The sequence below is a fragment of the Daktulosphaira vitifoliae genome, unplaced genomic scaffold (genome assembly GCF_025091365.1).
Source record: "Daktulosphaira vitifoliae isolate Bord-2020 unplaced genomic scaffold, ASM2509136v1 Scaffold_2, whole genome shotgun sequence".
NCBI lineage: Eukaryota > Metazoa > Arthropoda > Insecta > Hemiptera > Phylloxeridae > Daktulosphaira > Daktulosphaira vitifoliae.
Window position 1 is genome coordinate 1,015,992 of NW_026099573.1, and position 20,534 is coordinate 1,036,525.

Here is a 20,534-nt window from a genome sequence, read left to right on the forward strand (position 1 = left end):
CGTCTCCGGCACGCATGACTTCATCTTCTTCGTCCTGCGCAGCAGCGACGGAAGACAAGAAACCTTTTCTCTGGCTCGCCTCACAGTCTCCTTCTGCTTGGTGGCACTTATATTCATACAGCTCAACCGCCTGTCGCAGTCCGTGTCCCATTATTTGTATTATCTTGCTGTTCTTGTAGCGGGTGAGTAATTCGGTGGCGACTAGTCGGGCCACACTATTGACCCGATCTGCCGCACCCTCACCTCGAAGGCTGGAGATGCAGCTATCCATTAAGCCGGCTCTCTCCTCGTCATCCTCTACATCATCAAGAGGATTATACCTCTCTTTCTTCACCGGTGCGAAGACTCCACCATCCGCAAGGTTCTTCTCCATCATTCCCAACACCGTCAGTACAGAACTCCGGAAGCCATCCGGGTTTCTGAACCTCCTGAGTGGGAAACAATGACTCGTGACTTCCACCGAGGTCATACGCTGGTGCAGGTGCATCCAGCGGCCATATTCCGACCGCGTCAACGGAATTCCGTCGCAGAAGCGATCCCGAATGTCCGCCCAGTCTTCGATCATCTCTGCAGAGATCGTCAGATCACCAGCAGTTACCTCAGTGACCCGAAAGTCACTGGAGGGTGCCTGCTTGGCACACCCTCCGACAGTTACTTGGGCGCGAACGCCCCCTGGACCCTGCCTCACCAGTCCCACGGTTTCGATGCAGTCGCTAGATGACGACCGGGTCGAGCCTGCAACAGCACTCTTCCCAGCCGGTCCTGAAGGATCCGAACCTTCTGGAACCGTAACGGTTTTTTTTACACTGGTTTCCTTCCATGATTGGTTTTTACGGGTGTCCTTCCCTGCGTTTTACCTACCGCCAGGGGATTTGTTTTCGGTGTTACCTTCACCTAGGTGGTTGCCTTACCAGGCTATCGGGCCCACCCGCCCGTTATGAAATTACCCTCGATCGCTACCGCTTATTCGTCCACTCTAGGAGTGGCTTATATCACGGCTACCCTGCATATCTGCAGGGTTAACGAGCGAACGAGGGGCTCGCTGTCCGTGACCGCTTATTCGTCAGTCCAAATTAATGGACTGCTTATTTCGCGGCTAACCTGCATATCTGCAGGCCGTTCCTCTATCCGCAACCTGAGGACGCGCCCGATTCCCCGAGCTAGGGAAACTGCGCCCGTGCCGACGTTTCGTAGCCCCGTAGAGCCCGATCACGCCGACACTGTAGCGCAGCGCAACGGGGACCGAGTCGAGCCTGCAACTACACTTTTCCCAGCCGGCCCTGGAGTCTCCGAAACTCCTGGAACGATAACTCTATTTTTGTGATGGTTTCCTTCCATGATTGGTTTTTACGGGTGTCCTTCCCTGCGTTTTACCTACCGACAGGAGATCTATTTTCGGTGTTACCTTCACCGAGGTGGTCGCCTTACCAGGCTAAAGGGCCCACCGGGAGGCCGTATTTATGCGGAAAAAAAATGGGCGGAACATGAATTATCCGGAAAAAATATCTCCGGAACGTATATTATTGGAACTGTATAATTACGGAAACTTTAAAATCCGGACTGTAAAATTCAGGATCGTAAAATCCCGGAATAATACGGAATACAAGATGCCTGTCCGTAGATTACCGGTCTTCTAAAATTCGGAATGTAGAACGCCGGACCATAGAAATCCGGAAAATATTGTTATGAGTGGTTCTCAATATGCTCTTTCGTTCTGTATAGTTTTATTTCATGAATACCTACTGAAGCACGGAGATTCGGAATGAATTTTCAGCATGACAAAATTATTATTAATTGTGTTTTAAAATTATTATTGTATAGAACAAATTCAAGTTGGACATTTGTTTTTCATATCTTCTATTAATGGAGATTTCTGTTCGATTTCGATCATTCTTAAGATAAAATATCAATTTTATATTATTAATATTCCTAAATTCAATAGTGATTGAATTAAGTGTTTTTTTAATTTAATAAATTTATAAAAATCATAGTGTACATACAACATAGCTATTTGTTGCTATTTGAGCAGCTCGAAATCGCTGTACATTTTAAACCTACCTTATATTTGAAAACCTGAAATCTTTTTAACTTCATTGTTAAGGAGTTTTTATTAAATATTATTATAAAATCAAAGTAACATAATTGACAAACATATTTTAGATTTATCATCCCGGTGTGCAAAAATGAGTTAATGAGACGAAACGTAAAAGGCTCGGGGCAACTTGCGATATTGAAGTAAAAGTTTGTTAATTTCTTAGGGACGTTATTTAAATGCCAAACGCTCGATTACAGATACAATATAATACTTATGTATATTACAAATACAACATTAAATAGAAGTTAATCCAATACTATTAGAGTACTTTAATATATACATTCATATACACATATTAATTTATAATACAGTGGTCTCTATATAAACTTCGTTTATTTTTAAATTAATTTGATGCAAAGTGATCGGAATTTTGTTCTAAACAGCATACAAAAAATATTGGTGAATTTTATTGTCAACCCCTTCACGTACATCAAAGGGATTAAAAATTGACAAAAAAATGTAGAAATCTATTTTTTTTATATATATCCTATTAATTATTATAAATAGAAAAAATTCCTCAGAATTAAAAATGCAGTTAACTATAATGAAAAGAAAGAGGTCTTTACAAATTTGTTGTAACATTGATTTATCAACGTCTAACTAATAAATTCTGTTTAATTTTATTTTTCGCGAAGACTTTTTTGGTCTTTAATGTTTATCTCTATAATTATTGTGTCATACGTCGGTAGTACCCCGACGCAGACACAAAAAGGAATACGCAAATTTATTAATATTTTTTATCGACAAGTTCGACGTTTTTAGCTCCTCCCGTTGGATACACTGGTCAAAATTTAAAAAAAATGATATAATTTAAAAAAGAAATACTTAAGAATTTAATATAAATAAAAATTATTTTGATTTGTTAATTTTTGAAATAGGTATGGTAGTTTTAAGAAAAAAAATGTCAAGAATTACTGAATTTTAAAATTTAAATTTTCTTGTAGATTTTGTCCATTTACAGGGAAGGAGGAAATTTTTTTTCTATTTTTAAGGGCAATATCTTCAAATATATATGATTTATGATCTTTTGACGTATTGTTGAAAAAAATTGGACCAGTGAGAGTTGAGGAAAAGTGGCAGCAGACAAAAACAAAACACATCATAGTTAAATAAATATCTTGTCGGCTTTGCATCGAAGCTAAAATAATATTTTATGCTAACAAATATCGAACTATAATTTAACTTATTTAAGGTCAAAGTGTGGATACTTTTTTAAAACAAATACTTTTTTAAAAAGTTCAAGATACTGTTCAAATACTTTTATGAAAAAGTATTTGAAATACTAGTTAAATATTTTCATTCAATTGTATTTGGATTACATCTAAATTACTTAAACAATTTTTTTAAGACTACAGGCACAATAGGGGTGGTTACTTGAAATTTGAAAAAAATATTTAACTACATATTATTGTAGAGTTTTTAGAATCTATAATATAAAAATGAATCGCAAAATGTGTTGGTAAGCGCATAACTCAACAACGCTTCGACCAATTTGGCCAAATCTATCTTCTATAATATAAAAATGAATCGCAAAATGTGTTGGTAAGCGCATAACTCAACAACGCCTCGACCAATTTGGCCAAATCTTTTTTTAAAATGTTCGTTGAAGTTCAAGGATGGTTTTTACGGCGAGAAAAATTAGAATTATTGCTGGAAAAACCCAAGAGTGTTTACTTAGTTAGTGTTTGTTTAGTTCGTGATTAGTGAAAAAATAATTTATATTTGATATGCCTCCTATAAGACGAAGCAATTTAGGTAGAAGAACCAGAAATGCTACAAACCAAGCTAATTACCGATCTAATCGTACTGCACAAGAACGTGACGACGGAAATGAACGTGAAAGAATTCGGATATCACAAACGCGTGAAGCGCGAGCGCGACATTCAACTAATAATCGCGCAAGTTTGAATCGAGCTGCTTTCAGTTACGATGTGTCAATTGACTACAGTAACTACCAATGTGTTGTTATTGGTTCTATGAACTCGGTTTGCTCACACTGTAAGGCATTAAAATACAAAAACGAAGCCAATGGATTGTGTTGCGCAAATGGTAAAGTGAAATTGATACCATTGGATCCACCACCAGAACCATTGTACTCATTGGTTTCAGGAATAGGAACAGATTCTATACACTTTTTGACACATATCCAACAATATAACAATTGCTTTCAAATGACTTCATTTGGGGCAACAAATGTAGTTCGGGAAAATTTTATGCCAACTTTCAAGGTATGTATTATAGCAGTTACTCATAATTATTTTAGCGAACAAAATTTTCTGTCACCAAAGTTAAGATGTGTCACTAATCTTCAATTTCTTAATCACTTATATATCACTTAGTCATCATATTATATGGTGATTCAGTTTCAGTGACACTTTTATTATATTTTATATTTGATAGATATTAGTTAAAACTAAATATATACTTTTTAAGATCAAATATTATTTAAGTTTGATCACTGACAATCCATTAATTTATACCACACCATAATATTTTTTTTTTATTTACAGATACAAGGGCAAATATATCACAGAGCAGGTTCACTGTTACCAGTGTCAGATAGCGACAACAAATTCCTGCAAATTTATTTTATGGGCAATTCACCACAAGAAATTGATCTGCGTTGTGCACATAACAATTTAGTAAAGAGGTCTATTGTAGAACAATTACAAACTTTATTTCATCAACACAATCAATTGATTATATTGTTTAAAACTGCCCTGGATCTGATGCCATCCGATAATCACAAAATTGTAATCAGAGCTGATAAAACACCTGCAGGTCAACATACAAGACGTTTTAATGCACCAACTATTGATGAAGTTGCTATCGTTGTAGTTGGAGAAAACTTGGAATCCCGTGATATTGTTTTACATCGTCGGAATGATCAATTACAACGTATAAAGGAAACACACCGCTCATATGATGCACTGCAATATCCCATTATATTTTGGCAAGGTGAAGATGGCTACGATTTCTCAATAAAAATGATAAATCCCATTACAGGTAACTAAAATATTAGTTTAGCTATGGCGATAATATCTCGGTCATTATATTATGTATTTTAATTTTATATTCGAATGTTATTAAAACAAAATCTATTTACAGGTTCTGAAACCAACAAAAAAGTCAGTTCAATGAACTATTATTCATACCGCCTAATGATTCGGGAAAATGAAGAAAATCACATATTGAAATGTCGGCGATTATATCACAAATATGTTGTTGACATGTATGTTAAAATTGAAACGGAGAGATTAACATTCATCAGGTTGAATCAAACCAAACTCCGATCTGAAGAGTATATTCACCTTCGAGATGCGATTAATACTGATGGAAATGCACAGAATGTCGGTCGGATGACTATTCTTCCAGCAACATACATCGGAAGCCCTTTGAGGATATATAAATCAGCTACTANGAACAAATTACAGGCGAATTGAGGATATATAAATCAGTTGATTCGGCTACTAATCAAGATGATGTAGTCAACTATCCACCGGAATTTTTAAACTCGCTGGATTTGCCAGGATTGCCACCTCACAATCTTCAATTAAAGGTTGGATCGGTGGTTATAATGTTGCGAAATATCAACCAACCGCGTCTTTGCAACGGTACACGGTTAGCGATAAAAAAATTACTAAACAATGTGATAGAAGCAACTATACTCAAAGGAAAGTATAAAGGAGAAGATGTTCTCATACCGCGCATCCCAATGATTCCGACTGATGTGCCATTTGAGTTTAAACGACTACAGTTTCCAGTGCGGCTTGCTTTTGCTATGACTATAAACAAGTCCCAGGGGCAATCATTAAGTGTTTGTGGTATTAATCTAGAAAACCCATGTTTCTCACATGGTCAATTGTATGTTGCCTGTTCCCGTGTTGGAAAACCATCAGATTTGTTTATCTATGCGCCAGGTAATCAAACAAAAAACATCGTATACCACAAAGCACTACAATGATAATAATAATAATTATGATTCACATGATTAACAATAAAGCGATTACTTACTTTTAAATCTTTATATATGTTTTATTTAATTGNAGCGATTACTTACTTTTAAATCCTTATATATGTTTTATTTAATTATTTTTTATTCACAACGCCCTATCACCAGGGTGACGGTTCTGTTCAGGAGAATTTTTTTAAATACGTAGGCAAAAAAACTGCCACATTACAAATCTTTTTGACAGGACGAAGTCTGTCGGGTCAGCTATTAAACAATAATTTCTTTTACGAAAATTACATATTTTCTAAGATAATTTCTTGGATTAAATATCAAAGAATGTCTTATCTTTAATTAATCACCTGTATAATATATTTGATAGATTTTTTCATACGATAATTTAACCAAAAACATGGAGTTGAAGACATTTTAGTTGATGACTGTACCAAAGATTTGTAAATCAATTTTATCATTCAGGTTAGTTTTCTGCTGTATTAAAATATTGATTGGCAACAATCATTACTGAAATTTTTTAATTATTTTTGTCCTTCAGTATAATGGGTAAAATTGATTTATAAGCTTACCGAAAAGTACTTAGGCACTACCAAATTGATAATATTATTTTTATTATACTTATAATACTAAATTAATTATAACACAAAGTTAAACTAATGCAGTTTAAAATTTAAATTACTTTTCAAAATCTTTTGAATTTAAAATTGTACTGTGATCTTAAAAAATAGTTTAATTTTCAATTGAATTAAACTGACTTTATTTAACTATACGATTAATTTTGTTAGTTTATATGTTGTTAACTTTAAAATTAGCGTACTACATTTACGATGGATCCAAGTAATTACTAAAATGTATTCTTAACTCCTATTTGTAAAAATAAATAATCATTTTTCACTAAAGCTTTTTTATAATTCACGAAGAATTTTATATACAGTATATTTTAATGATAGTAAATAGAATATATTGTAATAATAATAAATTTTAATATCACAGGAATCTACTTTATACAAATTTTCATGAAAGAAATAATAAATGTCATGAGATATTTAATGCTTTATAAATAAAGATTTTGATTATTCACATTTTTGGAACCAATGATATATTTCCGTAAAAATACAGTCCGGGAATATATAATCCGGCTCTTCACATTCCGCGATTATACGTTTCGTCATTCTACGGTCTGTTATTTGTCTTTCCGTCAATATACGGTCCGGCATTGTACTTTCCGTCGTTCTACGGTCCGTAAATATTAGTTCAGAAATATTACCCCGCCCGTTATGAAATTACCCTCGATCGCTACCGCTTATTCGTCCACTCTAGGAGTGGCTTATATCGCGGCTACCCTGCATATCTGCAGGCCGTTCCTCTATCCGCAACCTGAGGACGCGCCCAATTCCCCGAGATAAGGAGACTGCGCTCGTGCCGACGTTTCGTAGCCCCATAGAGCCCGATCCAACCGACACAGTAGCGCAGCGCAACGGACACACCCAATGCCTGACTTGCACGAAATGGTCCGTGGAATGGGTGGTGCTAACGTCTTCAGCACCATCGACCTAAAGTGTGGCTATTAGCAGGTTAGTTTGACACAGGGGTCAAGACCACTCACCGCATTCCGCACACAAATGGGCCTCTACCAATTTAAAGTAATGCCCTTTGGCCTTAAAAACGCCTTAACTACTTTTAAATGGTTGGTAAACGAGGTTATGCATGGATATGTCGGTAAATTTGTGTTTGTGTACCTAGACGATATCATGATGTACTTGGTGAATAGGAGAAAGCACCTCATTCACATACAACGAGTCTTGGAACGATTACAAACACATGGGTTGACATGTCAACCGAAAAAATGCAGTTTCGGTGTAAACCGTATAAATTTCCTCGGACACATAGTTGATTCGATGGGAATTGACCAGGAACCGGAGAAACTAACTGCAGTCGCCGAATTCCCCGTACCGAAGAAAGTCAAAGATTTACAGAAGTTCCTCGGAGTATGCGGTTGTTACAGTCAGTTCGTGTCGAAATACACCAAACTTGCCACTCCGTTGACTAATCTTTTGGCTCATAGGATTAAGTGGCGATGGACGGTACAAGTCCAAGACGCTTTCCAAAAGCTAAAAGAAGCACTTGTCTCTGTACTCCGACTCTGTCTCCCACTTCAAGGACAACCGTTCTATGTTTAAACCAACGCAAGTGAAATAAGAGTCGGTGCCGTACTATTTTAGCGGGAAGAAACCGGCCAGAGAAGGATTATCTCATATGCCAGCCGAAAACTTTCTCACGCTCAGACACGGTATTTAGCCATAGAACGTGAGTGTCTAGCCATTGTATGGGCCGTTGATTGCTTCCGACCATACCTAGATGGAAAATTTACTTTGCTCACGAACAGCATAGCGCTTAAGTGGTTACATCACACGCGGGATACCAACAGTAAGTTGACCCGCTGGGCGTTACAGCTGGGAGCGTTCGACTTTGATATTCAGCGCGTGCCTGGAGTTGAAAATCAAGCAGCGGACGTCCTATCAAGAAGCCCTGTGGAGAAAACTCTGGTAGATGAACAACAACTAGAAAGAAACTACCATAATCCACCATTGACCGGAGATTTATCCGAACAAAGTTAATTAGGAGCTATAAAAAAGGATATTCACCCGGAGAATATCGCTATTTCCAACATTAGAACCTGGCAGATGAAGTCAAAACTTTGGCTCAGTATGTCCAGAAACTCCGGAGTGATAATCCAATTTACCGGCGCTTACACCAGGAATACTACTTGTAAGATTGTATTTTGCTAAAATGCCCGGTAAATAACGGAACGGACGGAAAGATTGTCGTCGTTCCGCCGGACTTGTCAGATCACCTGTTATGGAGGTATCATGACCATGTTTCTACCGGGCATCCAGGATGGAAAGAAACTTACCGGAGCATTGGTAATCGTTTCTTCTGGACCGGTATGAGAGAGTCGGTACGTCAATATGTCGCAAGGTGTCACGTTTGTGCATGCGTTAAACCGCTAAACCGGAAGGAAGACGACACAATGCGACCAAGACAGCCGCGCCAGCCATGGGAGGTTGTTAGTATTGATCTTATGGGGCCATACCCAAGATCTCAACGCGGTAAGACTTGCCTACTTGTAGCAACTGACTGCTACAGTAGATGGGTAGAAGCATACCCCTTAGGGCAAGCCACCGCTAAGACGATTACCGACACTCTAGAAAGAGAGTTTTTCTCACGTTTCGGCTATACTAGAGTACTTCTCTCAGACAATGGAACACAGTTCGTCTCCAAAACAATGGAAAAAGCACTAAAGAAGTGGGGTACAGAAGGATGGACAACACAAATTTACCATCCAAGAGCAAACCCAGTAGAACGCCAAAACCAGGATTTGAAAAAAGGTCTTCGTACAGCTTTGGTTGACAGACCACATAGTCACTGGGACAGCTGTATTCCGAATATACTTTTTCAATAAGAAATCGTCAAAACCGCATGACAGGGAGTACTCCCTCAAAACTGGTATTTGGACGAAAAGCCAAAGATCCCGGCGACTGGCTGTTGGACATAGTTCCTACGGGTGAACAACCGGACTCGCGGAAGGAGAACCCGGACCACGCCGAGATAACCGGACAGAAAGATATTGTTACTATAAATACTCCGGACAATAACAATAACTCCGGTGTGATAACCAAAAAATCCGGTGTCTTCGATAGGAAAACGAAAATTTCCGGGGGGAAGGACAATCTTCAAGAAAATTCGGGTTATCTTCCGATAAAAAAAATATTTGTCACAAGTTATCCTACAAAAATCACCGCAAACGCTTTAAGGAAGGGGATTGGGTGTATTATCGCGCGCATCCCTTATCCAGCGCTGATAAAAAGTTTCACGCCGGCTTTGCACCTAAGTGGCTTTGTAACTAAAGGAAGGCGTCAGTTAAAGCTACATGTCACCGCCATTTTTTATTATTATAAAATTTAAGCCTGAATCCCATCATTGGCGCAGTCGGTAGGATTCGTGTATCTAACTGAAAATTAAGGTAAGTGATAATTTAATTATTTTTTTTTACCACCCTTAAATTAATACGTTACAAGTAACGGACCTACAGCTTAACTGACTAAAAGTGTAGTAAGTCCAAGAAAAAGACATTTTTAAGACTTAAACGGTTATAATATAGTTTATAATATAGTATAAGGTTAAAATTGTTTGGAGTTAAGGTGTATATAAGCTATAGAAATAGACTTATTATACATGAGAATTTTTCTTAACGTGGTTTGTGCTAAAAATATCTTGTAGTCTTTGGTGTTACCAAAGACCACTTCAAAATTGGTAATCATTTTTAAAGTAGCAATATTATGCAATGTTCAATTTAATATTATGAAAAAGTCTTATAGAGAAGCCCATATTTGTAAATGTAATAATACTACAAAATACAATAACTTTGTAATAAAATTACAAAAATGTAAGCAGTAGCGTATTTAGAAATTTATAATGAGGTGGACACAAAAAAAGTTCACGAATATGGAACCATAAAACGACTTTTTTTTGCTCATAACTTTTGTTAACACATATTTTAGATTTTTCGAAAAAAAATCTGTTATTTGTTTTGAATCCATTTTTATACAGTGTTTATCTCTACGGAATAAACACTTCAGAAATAGGTGATAACATTAACAACTGTACAACTGTATCAAATTTTGCTCCACAAGACAACTATATCGACTAACATTTTATAAACCCATGTTATTATCGATACCCAAAAATAACTTTTGCTAATGATATTATACATTACATTGCTTGATAAAATATTTACACGGCTCAGTTAATGGGGAGGGGCACGTGCCCTTGGCTTCCCTCTAAATACGTCACTGATTATAAGTGTTGCTTTGATAAGCATTTAATGATTAAAAATGTACAACTCCCTTAAATCTCAACTTTCATTTTGTTATACAAGTATATTTAATCCATGTTAATATTGATTAAAAATTTATTTTGTTGAACTGTACGAAAATAAATATATATATATATATATATTGACAATTTTTGACTAGTGATGTATACGTATAAGTGCAAAAGAGAGATCTAAAGAATATGTAGTCCCACTCAAATTATGGAAATTGCATGTTATTTTATATAGAAATATTTTTAATGAGGGGAAAAATGAAATTAGAAATCTCCGAACATTTTTTTTTAATTAAATGACAATACGTAAGAAAAATACACTTGTATTTAGCTATATTTCAACACATCATTGCAATCCACATATAATTTATGAAAATCAATAATGTAGTCAGTGAACAACAATTTCTTTAACACATTTGATATATTAATAATGTAATAATAATAATTTATAATACAATGTATGTAATTAAATTACAATACTTAGTCTTATGTTATAAATTAAAACATATGTTAAAAAAAATATATACGTTTCACATGATTATTATTGCTGTCAAATTTAAATAGTGAGCGTACAACAAAAAATATGTATACGTACAATATTAAAATAGTTCATAAGTCAAAAAATTAATTACACTTTATCATAAATAATGCATTGATGATGTACACTTATAATATAAATACATACTGACACTGATGAAAATTAAAAAAATAAGAATATCATTTTTGTATTTATTTACATAGAGTCAATAATTTAATTACGCCATTAAAATTATTGATAAAAGTAACTATCATGCATAAAACATGTTAGTCTTTATATACAGAAAATGTTTGGTAAAGAAATACCGTTTTTATACACACAAACAAAAAATTGAATTTCTTTGTAAACGAAATTCAGTGACGTGTGTAATTTAGGTTACTAAATATCATACCCGCCCGTGCTTTAATCATAATAAATGCAAATAAAAACAATAATAGTCATCAGTCTGCGGTAGTTGTTAACACAAAACATTAAAATATCGGAAAGAAAAACAATGTTAAAAAAAATAGAAAAATAATAATGTTAAATTAATATAATTAAAAGGACATAGTCACAATAATTCTAATCTAGTAACGCGTAATTATTTATGTTATATGAGATACTCCAGAGTGAATTACACAATTAGAGGGCATGTTTTATTCTTAGAGTGCCTTTATCACTTGGAAACGAAAAATTGTTGCTGCTGTTGCGGTCCTCCAGGTCCTCCGCCACTTCCACCCCTAGTATTAGTGGCATATAATTGTTGTTGAAAGTTATGAAATTGTTGTGCGTAATTAGGGTCTGCTGTAGTGGGTCCAATGAACGAATTAGCCGTTCCCACTGGACCACCACGATATCCCGGTCCTGGTCCTGGAGCGCCACCACCCATGGATGGGGGTAATGGCTGTGTAGCATCTGGCGGTGGTCCTGGTCCTGCCATCATTCCGCCTTTATGCTGTTGTGATGGTGGACCGTTTGGTCCTCCGCCACCACCCATCATCATCATTTGTTGTTGAGCATGATGGTGAGGTGGGGGTCCACCGCCGCCAAACATACCATCTGGTCCGCCGCCGCCTGGATTATAGTTATTGGATGCCATACCCAGTCCACCCATTCTAATCATTCCAGCTGGTCCACCTCGCATCATTCCAGGTCGCCCGCCTATGTTGTTAAGTGGTCCAGACGGCATACCACCTACCGGAGGTCCACTACCACTACATATCATATCATTAATGCCGCCTCCATTGCCTCCACTATTATTATATCCTACTCCTCCACCACCACTGCCTGGAAAATACTGCAAATTATGTCCGGGCATCTTGCCTCCGTCCATGGTGGACATAGGACCACTACCACCTGAAGGTCCTCCAGTCGCGAATCTCTGCAGGAAATCTAAACCGGGCTGTTGTTGAGAGGGTGGAGGTGCACCTCTAGGACCACCCCTGGAGTTGTTTGGTAAATATTGTATAGTATTAGGGGCACTAGGTTTCACTTGTATGTTAGCCCCACCATTGTATTGCTGTCCACTAGCAGGTATTCTAGGCATAAGTCTTTGTTGTTGCTGTTGGTATTGCTGCTGTTGTAGCATCATAGATTTAGGTGAAAGAGGTCCACCACAAGAATTCATCGGCATCATACCGCCGACACTACCATTTCGACCACTGATACCCATTGGTGATGGTATACCTCCACTGCCACTGTTCATCATCGAAGGAGGCATTCCTCCTCCAGGACCCATGGAAGGCATACCTCCACCACCAGGACCCATTGATGACATTCCTCCACCACCAGGACCCATTGATGGCATTCCTCCATTACCACCAGTAGGTCCTCCATACATCATACGTCCGCCTGTATTGTTAGGTGGTCCCCCCATCATCACATCTTGCATACTGCTACTACTACCCATTCCCATTGGTCCACCACACATCGAATCTACTCCTGCTGGACCACTCATCATGTGTATTCCACTTCCTCCTCCACTATTAAATGGTGACACTGAATGATGATGTCCTGGTCCTACACCAGCACCAGGATGATGTAAAGGAAGACCACTACTACTTCCACCGTGATTAATAATCGGCGAGGAACCACTACCAGCTACATTATTGGCCAGTTGTTGATTCATTTGAGCTAACGATGAAATGGGATCAAAATGTTTCATTGTCTGAGGCGGTTGCACTCCACTACCTGGAGTAGTTGATGGATTCAAAGGCATATCACCTGGACCAAGTCTACCTCCACCAGTTGGGAATCCAAGCGGAGAGTCTTTTGGATCATTCATCATATTTGATTTGTGAAGTTGTTGATGAGATGTACCGTATCCACCACTGGTACCTGTAGAATATCTCGTATCATTCATCATCATAACATGTTGAGGTGGACTAGGGGCACAAGGAAAACCACCACCATTTCTCATTTGTTGTTGCTGTTGGGCAACATTTGTAGGTTTGGTAATAACTCCATCCATTGCGGATGGACTAGGTGAAGCAAAATCACTAGGAGTACCAGGAAATCGTCCGCTACCCGGCAAATCCATAGATGAAGGTGAATGTAAATGATTTGGAACTTTAGAATCTGTAGTCATTATTATATCCATACTGTTTTGTAAAGACATCCTGAAAAATATTATATTAACAAAATTTAAATATTTCATTTTTTTTAGCATAAAAATTATGTTAACATATTCAGGTATCTATATGTATATATATAGAGTGGAACAGATCTAACTGACAACTCATATAACTTATGATCTACATAACATTTTATACTTTTTTTAATACATTTTTACAATATAGAATTATATTTAAAATATATGTTCTATGTTATTTTATGCAATTACAAAAAATATTTTAAAAATTAATTTTTTTTACAATTTTGATACCATAGGAAAATTGTAAGAAAATCAAAATTTAACAAACTTAAAAATGCTGTATAAACGTAACTACCGAATTAAAATAAGTGTTTTTGGTATCAACATTTTTCTTTAAAACTTATCTAAAAAATGACTATCTTCAAATTTAAAAGAAAATTTATTTATATATATATATATATATGTGCGTGGGAATTATAACAGGCAACCACAGGAACAGAGCAAAGACGCAATACTATTACTTAATAAATATATATTTAATCACACACAAAAGCCCTGTTAAACATTCACAAACAAAAATAACCTATATAAAACAAAACACACATGGAAACAAAATCTAGAGTATTAAATACTTTTAAATTTAGAAATTTCTTAAGTAAGGGAATATTGTTAAAATCATGGCTATTTAGAAGAATGTGATTATAATAAAGTTGCCACCAATTTAAAATAATAATAATCTTTTGACTTTTCAATAATCTACTAGTCACTTAAAAAAAAAAAAAATTATACCTGGCTTATGAAGGAGTAGGCATACATTATTTAAATGCAAGAGTGCTTTCATTAATTTCTCATTATTTTTATGTTTATTTATTTACCAGTTTTATTTTGAAAGTAGGTGGCGTTTAAAGCCTACATTTTTTATCTAGCTCGCTCATAGCCTAAATGTATAATTATTGATTTATAAGGATTTTTGTAAACCCGTCATTATTTTTAAGTAAGATTGTATGCATGAAAAAATAAGAGATTTTAGCCAAATGGGGTTCTAAAGACTCACAGTGATGATATTATAGTTAAGAAGTCATAATGTTTTATTGACAAATTAAAGTTGTGAAACTATGGTTTCAGAGTAGAGTAATAATAGGAGACAAAAATCTTAAACATCAAGTAGTTTTTGTTATATTAAAAACTATTTGTTTTGTCTGACTTATAAGATGACTTGGCATAGGTATCAAAGGAGATTTTATGTTTACACAAATTCTACTAAATGAAATAAATCAGGACTCACGACGAAGACATTGTTGAAGCTACTGCTGTTGTTGTTGTGGCCGCAGTCGAGGATGTAGAATCTTTTAAGCCAGTATTGGGCTGTTTTTGAATCGTCAACTCTTGGCCATCAAATGCATTCATATATTGAATCCGTTGGGGTGATGGTACTGGCATTAGATTAGGTTCTTGTTTTTTGTTTGGGCCAAATAAGGAATCTAAAATTTTAGAATAATATTAAACAACTATGAATAATTGTGTAAATTTATTACAATTGGTAATTTTAAATGTTTTCATATTTGTAAAAACAATTTTTATAAAATCCCAATATTTTATTCCTCTACAGCTGATATTTGGCATAGTAAAAAACATTTTAATTAAAAATCTGACTGTGATTTAAATTATTAATAATTATTAAATTTATTAATAGTAAATACTTTAATGCATATGAGTGCGTATAAGTGATAATTTTTCAAAAGTAATAAGGGTAATAAGGGTGGATTAAAATTATAGAATACAGCTAAAAATTAACTAAAAATGTTTAGTTTAATATAATTTTAAAGGACTAGGTTTTTGTAAAATTTAGCAAAAAAAAAAAAAAACAAGATACAAATTTTTAGCTCTTTTAATTAATTTTTTTAAATATAAAGATACTCAAATTAATGATTTTAAAGTATAACTTCAAGAAATTGTTTTTAATTTTATATGAATTATTATTGAGATAATTTATTAAATAAGCAAACAGAGTTAGTGATATATTTATTTTTATCAATTATGCGAACACTAATTTTGCAATTAATCAAATTACCACTTAAATATTGATAGTAGAACATAGTCAATGATATTTAGTATCAATCTAATAATATTTAACAAAATCAGAAAAATTTTTCCATACAAAGCATAACCCAAATTTTTTTCAAACTGTATTATTACTCTTTATGTTTTTAAGGTTAATTTAATTATTTGATTCATTCATTTATATTTACCCGGTGAATGTTGTCCACCACCACAGTTAGGTTGATTGGAAGTGTTGTTATTTGATGAAGGTGAAAATTCATTAGAAGTTGGACCTTTTTGTTTTATACCTCCACTTCCACCACTACTGGGTGACATGTGTATGGGTGTGCCCGGATTACTAGATTGTAGCCTATTTCCACTACTGGGAGAACGTACAGCTGTTGGGCTCATGTTGGACGAAGGACGTCCACAACCACCAGCTGGAGAATTCATTGCAGAACAAGTGCGGGGAGATGGCAATGATAAATTACTGGTGACACCAGTTCCAGTCAATGGTGAATTTGGACTATGACTAGGCGCAGATACGATAGGCACACTAGCAGAACGTGCAACCGTTTGATGATAAGGAGGAGGTGGGGGACCACATCTGTCTTTTTTCTTATCGTCTTCACCAAACATATTCTTTTGCCAATCAGATGATGAACACGAAGTGGGAGTTTTTGGAGGTAAAAGAAGATCTGCAGAGCTAGTAGCCACTGCAGCTGCAGCTGTGACAACAGCATCTACATCCAAATCATCATCAATAGAAGGCATCAAATCATCCATACCACCTCCTGCCCCACTACTGCCTCCACAAGTATCTAAGGAACCACTTGTAGCGACTTGTGATGACGATTGAGAAGCTCCGCCACCATTAGAATTTTCTGGAAATAGCATTTGCTGAAGTTTTCTCAATGTAGCTTGTTGTTCTTCGCGGTGCTGTCTTTGCTGTGGAGTTAAATTTTCATCAGGTACTTGAACACCTAAAAAGATACAAAAACAAAGGTTTTAATTTGAGTCATAATGTTTAATAATTTACTAATATATAGAATGGTTCTTTTAATGTTAGCGGCTCAATTTCTCTTAAAACAATAATTTTTATATTAAGAAATTTATATATAGTTTTTTTAGTTTCATATATTTCTCAATTTATTAATTATTAAGTACTTTTACAGTCTATCCTTTATACCTTGTAAAATTTTTTCTTTTAAAATCTAGTTGAAATTAATTGAAAGTTATCATATAGGATGATTATCACAAACTACTTAATTAATAGAAAAATAAAAATATTGAAATTTTTTTTTTGGTTTTTAATAAATACATTTTTTCTTAATTTTAAAAAATGAAGTATTTTTTAGTCATCTTATAACTATTTGGCTCATGGTTGACTATAAAGAAGATTCAGTTGACTGTTGAATGTATCATTCTATTCATTTTAGATAAAGGAATGTATAGAAGTTATTGAATTCTAGTGTTTTTTTGGTAGTACATGGAAATAAAATTCCTTAATTATATCCGGTGGATCTATCACGCAGTTTTAACTTAAGAATTATTTATTTAAAAATTCATTAGTTCGAAATAGTTAGCTACTTGATTAATTTATAAAACTGTGAAACCATTTTCAACTGCTATTAAAATATCACCTCCTCTTGAAAATCCTGCAAAAGCTTCATTTCTATCAAACCATCAAAAGAAGTTATGATTTGGTAATCTCATATCAGCATTAAAGATGTTGCTATTAAGTCAAGTTTCAGTTATAATAATTTTGTATATACAAATTTGTAAAGAAGAAAAATCAAATTTTGTTCTAAAACTTCTTACGTTCTGATAATATAATAAAAAGAGCGTAATATGTCGATAACATAATCGTTTTTTGACACTTTATGATCTTAAGTACTTTATGTACATACTTAATTATAAAGTCTAATTCACCAATATTATTTTTAGTTTTTATATCATCTCAAAGAATTGAAAGCTGCTGTTGTTGATTTTTTGTAATTTTTAAAATAAATTTCATTTTAATTACTCAAGTTTCTGGAATCTTTAGATATTAATAACATTCGAGTCACTGGAAAGAAATATTTTGATAGGTCTAATTTTTTCTTGCATTTGATTACCAAATTTTTTAAGTAAATTTTAAGGAATCAAATGGTAAGTTAAAGTACTCTTTAATTTTATTTTTAATTATTTTGATATCACGAGTTATTCTTTCTTTAATATTTGTACTACTAGATTTTGGCACATTATATGCAATGATATTCTTGTCATCTTTTAATTGTCTTTGTTGAATTTTTCCAATATATCCAAAGAAATATTTGTAGGAGTTAAGGTAGGTTAATTTTGTTTAAGGTTATTAAGATATTTTTTTTATAATTTTTAAATTTTAAAAAGAGAAGCTCAGTAAGTTCACACTCACAATCTTTGCATAAAAATTCCAATTTCTTATTTTTTATTGTATGTACTTTATTCCTGTAGCTATAAGACCGATATACTTAAAATTGAAGATATACAAGCTTTTATAAATGCCTGATTAAAACTGTTAATTTTGACTCTATCATATCAGTATCAATAATATCATTGCAATAGTTGCAACAGCTGATATTCTTGACATTATGAATTTATATTTTTATAGATTTCAATAAGTTGAAATTTTACTTACTAATAATTTCGCAAATATTGTAATATAATCTCAGATAGCCAATAATGAATAATTAATAATAGTAATAAAAAAAGACATGTAAATATAATGAATAATATAAAAAAAAAATACAATAGTTTATACAGAAATACACTGTTTTGCTTCATGACCTCAGAAGTTATTATGATTTTAAAACATTAACTGAAGGTGAGGCATGGATATGCCAATATTTATCTTTAAATATTTTTCTGCTGTATTCTTCCTTTAACTCAGGTTTTAAAATGTTATCAGTCATTTTCTATTTAATAAGCTTAATTATATATGTTACCATTAAAAAAAAAAAAAATTTTATCATAATTGAGAAATATATGAAACTTATTTTTTATTAAATTAAATAATCCAATTTAATTGTCTTACCTGCCAACGATGGGTGAGTTCCAGCACCTGTAGAGCCACTACTTCCAATAGGATCATCAAAGTCGGCTAAAGATGGCATCATAGCAGCCAATGAATTAGGACCACCAGGTGATCCGGGCGGTAAAACCCCTGATGGACCACTGCCACCTGTTGACATCATACCATCCAAAGTTGATGATTTATTAGGATCTCCCCCACCACTCATCACCATCATATCAGGTAAAACATGAGAAGGTAGACCATGTTGAGGTCCCCCAACCATTCCACGATGATGCATAGAGTGTTGTGCTCCATGTTGTGTACCACTCATTATGTGAGAATGTGGACTTTGGTGATCCATCATACCTATATCCATACCATTCATAGGAATTCCACCACCACTATTTGGCCCCATAGCACAGAGGTTCCCTATCATAAATTCATAATGTTTCATTGTCAATAGTATACAATTTTTTATTTCTCAAGACCATTTTTTAATATAAAGAACTAAGATATAAAACAATTTTTGTATTAATCATCAAAATGTTTAACTGTAGTAATAAAAAATCACAGAATGAATGTTCAGTAAAATATCTCATTTATAGGTGTGATTAATTTTGAAAAATTACTAATTTATGAGGTTTGAAATAGTAAATAGCATACACAGAACTATAGGGTTTTTTATTTTCTAAACAAAATATTTTATAATAGTGTTATTATTTTTATATTTAATAATTTAATATTAATAGGATAAAATGGGATATTGTAAATGTAATTTTTTAAAAATAGCACATGTTATTTTTTGAATTTACATTTAATATGATAGCAACACATATAGGAACCAAAACTTTTCAATCTAAAATGAAATCTACTAAATATTTAAAGAGTAATAAATATAATAATCCCTTATTCGTTTAAATTTTACCACCCATTTAACCTTATTTAAATAGTACTATAAAATATTTTTTGTGGTTTACTGGTTTTTGTTTTTTTAGTGGCTTGGTTCGTGGGTTGGGAAATAAGAGAAAATATTTAAATATAATTTTATATTATCTGAAATCTTATGTATTTTCCTTTTTTTTACGCCTACATTTGATTTTGTCAAAAAACAAATTTAAATAAAAAAACGGTAGCACAGTGGGGTCGAGGCACAGTGTGGACGAGGCATAGATGGGACAAGTATAGATGATATCTGACAGTGATTAAAATCACTATCATAAGAAACGCTTCGATGCAAATCTGTAGATAGTGTTTCCTTTAGAGAAATTGGTGAAATATTTTAAAAGCAACATGAACTCTTATTTCTTTAATTATATCCTGATTAGCAGTTCTTTGATTTTAAAATATAATATATGAATAAATACTAATTATAGTTTTTAAATTTAGTATGAAATTGTGAGGCCA

At 34.0% G+C, this 20,534-nt stretch overlaps 2 protein-coding genes across 2 annotated transcripts in view; one reads left to right on the top strand and one right to left on the bottom strand.

The window, feature by feature from the left end:
- The first annotated feature begins 3,609 nt into the window (after positions 1–3,609).
- On the top strand, positions 3,610–6,059 carry LOC126900079 (uncharacterized). The gene is made up of 4 exons (XM_050675522.1): positions 3,610–4,323; positions 4,606–5,101; positions 5,204–5,485; positions 5,530–6,059. Exons 1-4 carry the CDS (start codon positions 3,823–3,825, stop codon positions 6,057–6,059), a joined length of 1,809 nt encoding a protein of 602 aa, XP_050531479.1. The 5' UTR covers positions 3,610–3,822.
- A 6,070-nt stretch (positions 6,060–12,129) lies between these two features.
- Positions 12,130–20,534, bottom strand: part of LOC126899292 (protein BCL9 homolog) — a 17,279-nt gene continuing 8,874 nt past the window's right edge. The window contains exons 10-13 of the mRNA XM_050674046.1: positions 19,152–19,559; positions 16,306–17,079; positions 15,342–15,537; positions 12,130–14,081 (exon numbers count right to left, since the gene is read on the bottom strand). Of these exons, the coding sequence (XP_050530003.1) occupies positions 12,140–14,081; positions 15,342–15,537; positions 16,306–17,079; positions 19,152–19,559 (3,320 nt within the window). The 3' untranslated portion in view covers positions 12,130–12,139. The remainder of the gene's footprint in view (positions 14,082–15,341; positions 15,538–16,305; positions 17,080–19,151; positions 19,560–20,534) is intronic.

Coding starts and splice junctions, on each gene's coding strand:
- LOC126900079 (XM_050675522.1), top strand. CDS start 3,823: ATGCCTCCTATAAGACGAAGCAATTTAGGTAGAAGAACCAGAAATGCT. Junction 4,324..4,605: donor ATTTTATGCCAACTTTCAAG/GTATGTATTATA, acceptor TTTTATTTACAG/ATACAAGGGCAAATATATCA. Junction 5,102..5,203: donor AATGATAAATCCCATTACAG/GTAACTAAAATA, acceptor ATCTATTTACAG/GTTCTGAAACCAACAAAAAA.